The sequence below is a fragment of the Brachyhypopomus gauderio genome, chromosome 7 (assembly GCF_052324685.1).
Source record: "Brachyhypopomus gauderio isolate BG-103 chromosome 7, BGAUD_0.2, whole genome shotgun sequence".
Taxonomy (NCBI): domain Eukaryota; kingdom Metazoa; phylum Chordata; class Actinopteri; order Gymnotiformes; family Hypopomidae; genus Brachyhypopomus; species Brachyhypopomus gauderio.
This window is the reverse complement of record NC_135217.1, coordinates 21,363,275-21,376,462: the sequence shown is the minus strand read 5'-3', so window position 1 is coordinate 21,376,462 and position 13,188 is coordinate 21,363,275. Positions and strand designations below refer to the sequence as shown.

General features: G+C 43.9%; 1 protein-coding gene across 1 annotated transcript in view; it reads left to right on the top strand.

The window, feature by feature from the left end:
• The first annotated feature begins 11,573 nt into the window (after positions 1-11,573).
• thsd7ab (thrombospondin, type I, domain containing 7Ab) overlaps positions 11,574-13,188 on the top strand; it is a 70,042-nt gene continuing 68,427 nt past the window's right edge. The window contains exon 1 of the mRNA XM_077012551.1: positions 11,574-12,255. Within this exon, the coding sequence (XP_076868666.1) occupies positions 12,105-12,255 (151 nt within the window). The 5' untranslated portion in view covers positions 11,574-12,104. The remainder of the gene's footprint in view (positions 12,256-13,188) is intronic.

Genomic DNA, 13,188 nt, shown 5'->3' with positions numbered 1-13,188 from the left:
GGAGTTTATCTTAATCGGGGAGCTAACGGTTCACGGAAGTTTCCGTGCTAATGTTTATGGTAAAAGTGACACTTCACGGAAATATGAATAACTTTCCGTATACACATTTAGTAAGGCATACGGTATTAACTATAAAGAAAATAAAGAAGAAAAAATACTTATTTATATTTCTGTTTAGGACAAGATATAACGTGTTGACATTATATTAACAGAGAAACCACTAGATGGAAGTGTTGTTATTTTAATCAGCCATTTTCTGACACCGGGCCAAGACATTTATGGGGTGAATTGAGTCACGTTCTTCTCAGGTTACAGAAGATTTCCCTGGTTTGTCCCATGTTTCATTATAGACAGCATAAAGTAGTGTGCTCAGTTTTGGTTCGGGATATATGACTAGCGTAAACAGAAAACACACGTCACCGTATAGACAAATAAGGCAGTTCCTCGCGTACAAAGGTATGACAAGAGCTTAGAAGTGCGATTTCTCAAAATGGGGTGTGGTTTTGTCTTGTGTTGCATAATACATGCAGGAATTGAACCATGAACATTGCAAAGAAATTAATCAAGTCAAACAGTTTACCCCTGTAAAGGAAGGGTGAGGCCATTTACTGGCAAGATTATTGGGAGGATTTGCAGGAAGTGTGGACATTTGTGTCTACGTAAGTGCATCAATGACAACCTGCCTGGTTTGTTCAACCATCTAAAGGCACCATGGGATTTTTGGACAATACACAAGTTCTGCCAGACTTGTTGGCTTCACTCTCACAAATATAGCATATAAAAGGTATAATATACCTTTCAGACATGCTGGTATTTCTGAGTCATTAAGATGGACATGGATAATTAAATTTATTCGAAGTATTGATTCATTTTGTGTGTTGGATCTTTTAATTTAGATGATGGTGCTTATTTGTATAATGTCCAGTCTTGGTAGTTAACACATGCACGTGAATGTGTTAATGTGTTAAGCATATTACTAAAATTATATTACTAGTGAATTCATTGATATCCATAAATCTGTTTTATAGCAGTAAAATCTGTATATATTAGAAGTTTTCTCACAGAAGTCAATGCCTTGGTGTTTTGGGGCTGTAAAGACTAGACACTAACTAGATATGTACTAGTCTGTAATGTTGTTTGTGTGTGTGTGTGTGTGTGTGTGTGTGTGTGTGTGTGTGTGTGTGTGTGTGTGTGTGTGTGTAGTTTGTGTTTACCTGTTTTGAAACTGGTGTGTGTCTGATTGACTGCTTGGCTCAGCTAATTTGGATCGAGATAGGTATCTTCAGCATCCACTGCACTGAACACTGGGTTCACAAGGATTGTGTACTCAGTGCATTGCTGTTCATTTTGGTGACTCATGACTATGCAGCCATGCATGATGTGATCCTGATATATCTGATGACATGACCTTGGTCTCATTAGCAGGAACAACAAGTCAGTGCACAGAGGAGGTGCAGTATCTAATGGATTGGCACAAAGTCAAAAACAAAAACTGTTGTTGACTTCAGGAATGTAGGTGATCACTCTTCACTCAACATCAAAGGCTCCTCCACTGAAATAGTCTCGAGCACCAAGTTCCTTCGTTCACCTAGCAGAGCACCTCATCTGACAACTGACACCATCTTACGCCCCTGCCTTCTTAACTTCTCATCTAACTAAAGTGTGTTGTCAGAATACTTTATTTAAGGTGATACAGAATCTCACACTTGTCTTAATAATGCCTGCTATAATGCTGTTTCTACAAACACTGTATTCCATTTACCAAATGTTGTCTATTCTTACACTGGATTCTTACCCAGCTATATTCATGTATGTTATAAACATATCTGCTAAATTCGTCTGGTCATGTTGCATCATTTTGCCCATTCACACAAGTTGCTTGGTGTCAAGTACTGTTCAGAGTTGCCCTGTGTGTTTTCGAGATCGGTTGTGATTTTTGTTTTCATCATTGCTTGTGTTGTTTTTTTGTATACCACCAAGGCCCTGGAGGAACGTTATTTCACCCCACTGTAATTGTATATAGCTGGAATCACAATAAAAAGGCCCTTGAAACTGTTTCCATACAGTAAACGAGGAACCCTTCCTGCACCACTGTTATAAATCAGCTGGAGGTGTAATTGCAGACTGGGTAGATTGAGAGAAAGTATTAGGGTTTATCATATAGCCTGGCATGTTGTTTGGGTTTATAACTCTTCTGACCCTGTGTGCAGAGTCTTGGCAAGCTTTTTAATGACTGACACTTTGCTTGCCATGTGAGTGTCTGTTGCTAAGGCAACCATGTTGAGTGACATGTGCCTAACTGGTGTTTTGGTCGTGTAATAAACGAGTTGCCTTCAGCTGAGGAGAACATGCTGTCTTTTTTAATTCATTCATATCCTCAGTCGTTAGATAAACACAATAACTCAGCTTCTTTTTGCATCATTGTTTGACTAGCTAGTCTTCTCTGAGAGCCACTTTTAGCACTTTGCTAGAGGTTAGGTATAGTGGAAACCTCACATTTTGGAGAAAGATGAGATACCGTCTGTTGAAATAGCTCAGTTTTTTTCCAAACAAGCTAAGACCTTCCATGGGGATTTTACAAACAAAGCGAGATGTTACACTGATACAAAGAACAAGACTGTTCCTTAGGAGAAGCTTTTTGGACTGAAGCATTTAGCTAATTGTGATGGTGGTTTCCTGCCAGCATCCTCCGTCTGGTGGCCGAGACGTCCACATGGTCTTTTATTTATGCTGCCCTTTTCTGTTGCACATGCTGCATGTTTTGGTGTTGGGCCACACCTCACACAGGTACTGTGTGTTGAGTCTCATTTACCATGTCACCAGTGTGTTACATTGCTACGTTGTCCCTTTATAAGCCCTTTAAGTTAGTATGACTGATTGGGCATTAAAGTTGTATTGGTTTTCTTTACTTCCTGTTTATGTGCATTTATTTATGTTCCTTTTAATTTTTATTAACACTCTTCGGTTTGAAGACTCATGTTTGCTTAGTTTGTTTCTATACATTCTTCACCCATAAATGACAGAATGGCCAACTGTTCTGGAGGGAACAGCCCTTCTTTTTGTGTTTTTTGTTGATTGCCTACAAATTGCTTTGGCACTTCTCCTTCCTGCCAAATGGACATGTTTGCCTGGAGCATGTTGGGCTGGTGCTCCCTGAAGCTCATCAGGGACATCGGTGTCGTTCCCATGCCAGAGATCTGCTCAACCTCCCCTATTTAATATAGTGAGGTCACTGCGGTGCGAGAGCTAGCAGGGGCAGATGAGCTCTAGCCAGTGCCCTCTACTGCCCACCTCATAAGACTGAGGTCTTGGTGTCCAGAAGCACTTTGATTCCAGGCAGAGGACTCCCTCCTCCCTCCGATTTGTCCAGGGGCCAATCGATCCACACCGGACCACTATGTGGGCAGGCCAGTCGGTTTGGAGGGCCGCCCAGGGGCGTGTTAATTAGCCGTGCTCCGTCAATGCTGGCATTAACATGGTGGCTGTTGGCCAGTCGTTGTGAAGGAGCCCCATCAATGCAAGAGGGCATTGTCTCCACACTGAGTCGACACAAGGGGTCTCAGTCGACGCAAGAAGGTACCAACTACGCACCAATGTTAAGGGGGCACCGTATCTGCACCTGACTGACAAAGGTAATCCAGTCAACACAGAAAGGTTTTGACCGCAAAGCAACCCAGTCGAGAAAATGCTGTATTCATGCTTTCAAGGCCAGTTGATAAAACAGGGCCCCATCAAGGAAAGAGGGCCCGCTGGGTCCCGTGCCTGGTGGGTGTGGTCTCCTCTCCACCACTCAAGCGTTCGGTGAAGGGTGCTGTGACACCGCCTCCCTGTCAGCAGCCTCTGTCTGGTCTCCGATGTCTCCGTGGTGACATCTGCATGGCCTTTGGTTTATGTCAGGGGTTTCTGTTGCTTTTCTTGCATAAGCTGTATGCTTTGGTGTTTGTGTCACACCCAGCACTGGTGGTGCATGTTGGGTCTCATTTGCTATGTCTTCTGTGTTGTTATGTTGCGTCTTTATAAGCCCTGTTTGTATGATCGATTGATGTTGTGTTTACTTTTTTTACTTCCTGTTTGTGTACATTCCTTTGGAGACATGCATACATCCTCTTACACATGTGACACTAATTCATGTAAATTCTTTCCATACTATAATTTCTCTGGTAATTAACCATTTAATATGAGAACTGTAGCCAAATTTCTCAAGATAAACAAAAGTAATTGAAGTCAAACTAATGAAGAAACTTTCCATTTTCATACTTCTGCCAAAGTATTTGTTCTCTAGACTCTCATCTGATTCTTGGTGTCTCATCTTTTTTTTGATGCCCTGCTATAAGAATTTTCAACATTCTGTCAGAAAATATGAGAGAGATTTAAATTTAAATTTAAGAGACACTTGATGGACTTGAATCCCTTTGTATGTTTGTTTGTTTGTATGTTTTGGAAACACTAGAAATGGTCCCCAAGGACAGTTCTTTCAATCTGCATTTTCAGATATATTCTTTTTATTAGCTATTTAGCAGTCATAACAGTTTTTTTGTCACTGTTTTATTTGAGCATCTTTTAAGTGGTTTGGAAACCTGATGTAATGGCATTCATTAAAGATACTCTTTTAAAAGAGGGTTCGATTTAAAAAGTCTGAAATCCTTCTGGCTCTAACCCAAAAAAAGTACTCAGGATTTTGTCAGCTTAGTGACAGCTGAATGAACAGTATTCCTTCATAATTACACTAAATAACACTTATTGGAAACTAGCAAGGATGTCTGAGTTGTGAAACATCAGTGCAGATGTATACTCACTGACAGTATATACAGTGATATGACATATGCTATGGATATGGATAAAAGAGGGTTTAAATCAATATATAGGTGGGAATTAACGTGGTTCCTAGAAACCAGTGGTTGTACAGATGTGAATGGATGAGTTAAATGTAATCATTTTAACTGTTTGGTTGTGTGTTCTTTTAATCGTAATCTGGGGGTCATGTTATTTATAGACTAGGTGAAATCTGTCATATGTTTGTGTTAAATAATGTAGTAGAGTAGAGCTTGCACACTGGTCAGCTCTTTGTGGAATTACACTCCCGAGAGGACCGGGAGATTTGTGCTCACATCGACTCGAGCAGATGTATCTGAAGCTATAAGATGTACTCAAAGAATTGGACACACACACACACACACACACACACACACACACACACACACAAACATGTACCACACACACATACTCACACATGATGAGAGAACCAGGGGCCAGGAAAGAGTCCTTGGCCATGGAGAAGAAACCTAGACAGGAGCCTGACAGGAACATGGCATCCACCCTGGGGGCTGTGTTGTTTGGGGCTGTGTTGTTTGGGGCTGTGTGGTTTGGGGCTGTGTTGTTTGGGGCTGTGTGGTTTGGGGCTGTGTTGTTTGGGGCTGTGTTGTTTGGGTCTGTGTGGTTTGGGGCTGTGTTGTTTGGGGCTGTGTTGTTTGGGGCTGTGTTGTTTGGGCCTGTGTTGTTTAGGGCTGTTTGTTTGGGGCTGTGTTGTTTGGGGCTGTGTTGTTTGGGCTGTGTTGTTTAGGGCTGTTTGTTTGGGCCTGTTTGTTTGGGGCTGTGTTGTTTGGGGCTGTTTGTTTGGGCCTGTGTTGTTTGGGGCTGTGTTGTTTAGGGCTGTGTTGTTTGGGGCTGTGTTGTTTAGGGCTGTGTTGTTTGGGGCTGTGTTGTTTAGGGCTGTGTTGTTTGGGGCTGTGTTGTTTGGGCCTGTATTGTTTAGGGCTGTTTGTTTGGGCCTGTGTTGTTTGGGGCTGTGTTGTTTAGGGTTGTGTTGTTTGGGGCTGTGTTGTTTAGGGCTGTGTTGTTTGGGCCAGTGTTGTTTGGGGCTGTGTTGTTTGGGGCTATGTTGTTTGGGCTGTGTAGTTTAGGGCTGTGTTGTTTAGGGCTGTGTTGTTTGGGGCTGTTTGTTTGGGCCTGTGTTGTTTGGGACTGTGTTGTTTGGGCCTGTGTTGTTTGGGGCTGTGTTGTTTACGGCTGTGTTGTTTAGGGCTGTGTTGTTTAGGCCTGTGTTGTTTAGGCCTGTGTTGTTTGAGGCTGTGTTGTTTAGGGCTGTTTTATTTAGGGCTGTGTTATTTGGTCAAACAATGAACAGAACTTTCAGAAGTTAATTTTTCAAAGGTAATTTTTTGAGACTGGATATTCCCTCACTGTGCCATCTTCAGTTCCAGTAATGCAGGGTTGCCAACTCTCACGCATTGAGCGTGAGACACACGCATTTTCACGCGCTCTCACGCCACACTTCCGATATCTCACGCCGAAAAAAAATATCCAGTTTATTTACCTCAGATCCACATATATGATTCAATACGTTACTAGTTCGCTAGCTCTGGCGCCATCCACCGGCGATATAACACTGAATCTGTGTCCATTTTACGTTCGCCCCCCCCCCCCCCGCTCAACAAAATACACTCGCCACCGGCTCCAGGTTAAAATCTCACTCCAAGCCAACGTCAAAAGTTTCGCAACCCTGGTAATGTCATTACCCAGGAAGACCCAGGAAGCTCTCACCATGTCTTTCAGCATGTTCAAGAAAGGATTCCAAAAACACACTATCAGATGTGACAGTCATATTGGATGATATAATCATTTTGGAGATGTGCTCCCCAGGTTAGTGCAACAAACCACATCACAGCAAGAGTTTCAAAATAACTAAATAGCCTCTGGTATTTCACAGCCCCCTAGCATTCCAGCATCTGAATGGCAGAAAACAGAGTTATGAAAAAGTACATATGCTTAAAGCTATGCTCCTGGCCAGCCTGAAAAGTGTTGAGCGGTGTCCATAAATAATCCATGTCCAATGAGAGTCACAGCCTCTATTAACCTTGTAATGGACTGCAGGCTCAGAGGACCTTCTTTTATTTTCTCTTCGAAGAATGTTTTGAAAGGTTTGTGAACACATTACACCAAGAATCACAGTTGTTGCCATTTAGAGCAGAACGTTCCAAAGCTCCAGTTCTTTTCTCCTAACAGAATGCTTTGTTGGAGTTGGCTTAAGCAAATTTTTGTCATGGTGCTGATTGGGCATTTAATGATGTTTACATGTTGCTGTGTGGTACTGCAGTGGGTCAGGTGTGAGTAGGTTTGCTGTGTGGTACTGCAGTGGGTCAGGTGTGAGTAGGTTTGCTGTGTGGTACTGCAGGGGGTCAGGTGTGAGTAGGTTTGCTGTGTGGTACTGCAGTGGGTCAGGTGTGAACTGTGTGGTACTGCAGTGGGTCAGGTGTGAGCAGGTTTGCTGTGTGGTACTGCAGGGGGTCAGGTGTGAGTAGGTTTGCTGTGTGGTACTGCAGTGGGTCAGGTGTGAACTGTGTGGTACTGCAGTGGGTCAGGTGTGAGCAGGTTTGCTGTGTGGTACTGCAGGGGGTCAGGTGTGAGTAGGTTTGCTGTGTGGTACTGCAGTGGGTCAGGTGTGAGTAGGTTTGCTGTGTGGTACTGCAGTGGGTCAGGTGTGAACTGTGTGGTACTGCAGTGGGTCAGGTGTGAGCAGGTTTGCTGTGTGGTCCTGCAGTGGGTCAGGTGTGAACTGTGTGGTACTGCAGTGGATCAGGTGTGAGCAGGTTTGCTGTGTGGTACTGCAGGGGGTCAGGTGTGAGTAGGTTTGCTGTGTGGTACTGCAGTGGGTCAGGTGTGAGTAGGTTTGCTGTGTGGTACTGCAGTGGATCAGGTGTGAGTAGGTTTGCTGTGTGGTACTGCAGTGGATCAGCTTGCTCGTGTGCACGACTCGCTGGCCTTGCCGAGGCAAACTGAGAACTGCCAGTGCTGTTGGGTTTTGCCAGAGCTGTTCTGAATCACATGCACCTAACACTGCAATCTCTCCCTGGGGGCTGCGCACATGCCCCTGGTTGAGATGCTTGCTCTCTTCAGCTGTAATGAACAAGGCCAGAACTAGATGCTTACAGATATGTGACATATGTTGGATTTATTGACAGAGGAGCTATCCAGTTATAACCATGGGTAGATCAAAAACCAAAGAGAAAGCAACCAGAACATAAGGGACAGACAGAAGGGTTATTGGTAAAACCATCCAAAATGTGCAGAGCCAAATATCAGAATAAACACACCAGACAGAGATGTTTACCAGGACAGAGACGTTAACCAGTCAGTAATGGACCGGTAACCAGAGATACAAACAGGGATAACACTCAGTATGCGTGCAATGATCGTGTCAAGACTTCATGGAGAACATGAGGGAACAAACTGGTTAGATTAGATATAAATAAGGAAGAGGTTTCAAGATCTGACGAGTGCGTGGATGATGGAGGGATGGGTTTGAGAGACAGGAGAAGGCTCTACCATGAGGAAGCTGGGAAATTGAGTCCAGGCAGAGCGTGACATCAGCTGCACTCTGTACACACAGACAGCAGGTGGAATCTCGTACGTCTGTCCTTTGGAATAATACTGGTTAGAATAGGAGAACGAATAATTTCCCCTATTTCCAAGGTTTTGTGTGTCTTTTAGATGTTTAATGGCAAATAAAATAGTTGTATCAGTCACACAGCATTGTGCTACCATTATGATGGGGTATGTAATTTTCCTGATGCAGTTGATTAATGAAAACAGCTGCACTCATTAGCTGGAGAAACACACGGTGGGTCCAGAGGATGATTTAAGTAAGGAACTTTTACTGCATACCCCGCTCTCAGCAGCGTGCACCACAATCTTCTGTGTTGCATGGCGAGTATCCATAATTAGCTCACAGTTTGAGGTCCCACCCACAAGCTTAGTCTGAGCAGAATAAAAGCTTCAGAAAGGAGAGTAAATTATCACTGGATTTATTGAACAGCCAAAGAAACAAATCTGATAACAAAACTGTAAAACGGTAAACAGCTCAATACAAGTATGTATGAATAATTCTTAAGTAACTTGATGGCATTGTAGAATCCACCACACTTGTCCACCGAGTACCTTGCAACTCCCATAACATTCACAAGGTTTGTGTTCTGAATTCCAAGTCTCCTGTTTGTTTCTCTGCTGTTAGGCAGGGACACATCAGTCCTAATGTGATTCTGAGGTCTTTGTTCCCAGTCGTCTTCCACCCAGTTCCTACCAAAGGAGAGAAATGAGTCAGAAGGACCTGTAGAGAGAGTCAGCTGGTCTCGAGCTGTTGGGATGGGTCTCCAGGAGTGAGGGCATTTGAGGTGAGGGGCAGTGAGTGTTTGCTGATGCTTCAGTGGCTTTGGCCATCGTGACAAGGAAGGGGCTGAGTTTAGTGTATCAGCTGTATTTCTCACTGTGACACTGTAATAAGATGTACTATTATTTGAAACAGATTGTGAGGCAGGCTACAGAAGGGAGCAATAGCAGGAAACTCAGTCTGGTTTCATGTGGCTCTTTGTAAAATATATTCTTTTAATATAGAGGAAATATTCTGCTGATATCAGAATACCTCGGTCACTCAAGCTGCTATGAGAACATAATTAAAATGAACAAAATGCAATTAACCCAGACATATACAGTTAACCTAGATTTGTTTTTTATAGTGTTGAGAATAATCCTGCTCTTTTTAACAAAATCTTTTTTTAGTTCATTTGTTGAGTATAATTAGTTATCGCTAAAAACATTCTGACATGGTTCTCTGTACTGTAACAGAATGAACATTTAAAAATATTTATAATTAAATATGATTAAAATATATAATTATTATTTTATGAAGTTTATAATTATTGCAGCAATGTTTAAGTGTTTATGTAAATCATGTATTTTTTTAGATCACTTAGGAGGAGTAGCATTTTTTTACGGCTGCACTAGTGTTTGAAAGTTGGATAAAACTACATAACACTTGTAATGGCTATAAAAAGTCTGTTTTATCCTAAGACATATTTGTTGGAATGTAATGGTTGTACTTTTGAGCTCACATTTTATACTCCTTTACATAAAGCATCATGTTTCATTTATAGATCGAACTCAACGTCTGCCCTTCTATTATGAGAGTGTTTTGTGTCAATGGGTTTTCTGGTCTTTTCAAAGAACAGAGAAATGAGTCTAGTAATTGATCAGATGAAATAAACAGAGTTAGCCTTAAAAAGCACTGGAATATTCTTTTAATATGTATATTCACCTAAGGCATACTTTTAGGGATAGCTTAGGCAAGAAGCTTAAAAAAAACAGCTTTGAGACAGCTTTCATCTCAAAGCTGTCAATGTGTAATGTGAAAAACCAATCCCTGAAAGTTTCAGTGCTCCTGGCTAAAGCACGTTAAGTCTGAATGCGTATCCGATGTAGCTGTGTAGCGTTGGTCGTGATGTGAGCAGACTCTACTGGGGCACATCCCAGTGAAGGCTATCCACTGTCCATCCTGCGGCAGGAAGGAGGGTAGACTTCCCGCCGCCCGGCTAAACCACGTCCCCCCCGCTGCCACAAGACGCCATCCGTGACATGAACAAGGCCGACCTCGGCTCTCCAGCTTAAAAAAAAAAAAAGCAAAGTGTGCGCAAAGTTTTCCAGGTGTAAAATGTACAAGTGCTTAAAACATTTGTCCTTCCCAAGTCACCGAAGACTGTACATGCACAAACAGTTTTAATACTCAAACCATTATAAACTGGACTATCTCGGCTTTCCTCACTATCTTTGCAATCTGTATAGAATCCTAAAGGCACTGTTATTATCCTACTGCTGTTCACTCAGAACACCGTTGCTGCCTTTTGAGCTGTCAGACGAATCCTCAGCGTTATAGATTTAACCATTAGTGTCAGTCCCAGCTTGTAGGCCTGCCTCCAGACACCGCCTCCTGTGCTACGTCCACTCCCACCGTGGGGTCCCTTTTCCTTCATCAGCCACCAGCTAAATCCACCTGTCAGTCCATCTAACGCTTATCAAAGCCTCCCGCCCAGCAGAGCTGAAGATTGGATCTGGGTTCTGACATTCATCGTGCTCCCACGCAAAATTAGCCACCTGCGTCCAGGAGCTGCTGGGTCGCTAACCTCAGGAAAGTAGATTAAGTCGTCATGGCCCCAAAGAGACCTACAAGGATATTGCATTGTAACTGGCAAATGCCTGTTGACATATGAAGCTTTTCTTTTTGTGTATATGTCAAGATATGTAAAGATATAGATTTGTTTCTGGTTTTACTACCATCCTGGTTTTAGTCTCAGCAGTGCAAATTGGGGAATCATCAAAAGGGAGCTGAAAGATTTATTACTGCATAGCAATATAATGAGATTTACAACTGCTGCATGAAAGGCTGGTTGCATTTTAGCCTTTGTTATACACATATTAGTGACTGTTGTTTTTTTCTTTTAACAACTGTGCTAACAAAAGTAGCTTTCCACCCCCATTCACTTAATTGCACATAGTACATATAATTTATAATCTCTTTTCCTCCCCCATTAGTCTCTGTGTCTGTGTGTCTCTCCCTCCCTCCCTCTTTCTCTCTCCACTCCCCTTCTCTCTCTCTCTTTCTCTCTCTCTCCATCTCTCTCTCTCTCTCTCTCTCTCTCTCTCTCTCTCTCTCTCTCTCTCTCTCTCTCTCTCCCCTAGCGACAGAGGAGGTTTTGCTCTGATCTTGTCTCCTCTAGCGTCACAGGAGCTTGGAGTGAGTGAACGTCCTCCTGCTCAGAGCTCGGGAAGGAGAGAGAGCGTATGAGGGAGAGTGAAGGAGGAAGGCAAGGGGGTGGGGGCTGAGAGAGAGAGAGAGAGAGTGTGTGAGAGAGAGAGAGAGAGAGAGAGAGAGAGAGAGAGAGAGAGAGTGTGCGAGAGAGAGAGAGAGTGTGTGTGAGAGAGAGAGAGAGAGAGAGAGGAGGTGCCTCCTCGGTTAGCTGCAGTAGTTGGAGAACAGTGGCGGCAGTAGCAGGTCTCGGAACAGCGCTCGCTGCTCCACATCGTTCAGTTGGAGCGCGCTCCCTTTTACTGGGACCACTGGGAGTCGGAGCAGGAGGGACTGGGGAAGACAGGTGGAGCGCGTGGAGCCCCCCCAACCACTTCAGCCCTTCCCCGGGACATTGACCCCACTCTCCACAGTGACATCCAGGAAGCACGCCACTCTACGTCTGTCTGCAGGACATCCTCGGTTTTCTCACCTTCCTGTCGGATTCGCTTTCTTCCTCGGACTGGCTGGATCTGCGGGGTTACCTGGAATCATGGGGCTGGGGGTCAGGGGGCCACTGAGCGCCTGCGTGTGCAGGCTCACCATCCCGTGCCTGTGGAGACTGCTCTTACTGTTCTGTGGAGTCCACGCTGTCCACGCTCAAACCTCAGGAGACAGCAAGCCAGTATACTTCTGGGAGACAGGTATGACTACCGCTGCTCTAACTCCAGACGTACCATAACTAGGACATTGGTGCAGTTAGACTAAATGGATCCCCTGAGTAGATCCATTTCTGGCCCTCTTAAATGTGATATAAAAAAATAGTGAAATTAAGAAATTACTGAGCCACCTTGGAATTGTGCTCTTTTAACACTTAAAGAACTCTGGCTAATTTTGTCCCAAATAACTCAGCAGATGACTCAGATATTAGTACTCTTAGTTACTGCTGAGCTGCTCTTCATCATAAAGAGGGTTACACTGCATATGTGAGTATGCTGACTTGAGTATCCTTGAGTAAATTACAACTAAATTAGAACAGAAGTGTTGAGGCACGGACTAACAGAGTTAGAAACAATCTCTTTAAAAATAAGTGGATTTGATGTGCTTATTAACACCAAAACAGTGGGTATGTTTCATAATGGACCGATTGGTGTAATTAATTTCACTGTTCAGGTATACCCTTTCAGTTCTGCATGCAGAGAGAAAAACCGTGTCCCCTGATATGAAGTGATTTTAAGTGTCAGAGTCTCCATACTCCAAGACGGTAGCCTGGTGTGTGTTACACCTCGTTTCTAGCGACTGGCCAGTTGGAGGCGCTGACCGAGGATGTGGGCACGGTTTGGTCTTCGCATCTGCTGCTGATACGATGCCCTGTTGTCTGCGTGCTTGTGTGGGGTTTTTTACTTCAAAAGAGGATGTAGCTGAGTAAGGAGGTTAGAGGGGGCGAGATTTATAGCGTGAAATCAAAGTAGCGGAGCGCTGTGAGGAGGAGCGTGACAAGCGCAGCCCCTTCTCGGTCTCGCTCGCGTTTTAGTCGCCGCTCCGTCGGACGCGCGCTGCGCGGCGCCGCTGGAGACACAGCAGCGCAGAGGAAGCAACTTCCTTGCTGAAAGACAGCGCTGCTTGATTGCAACGGC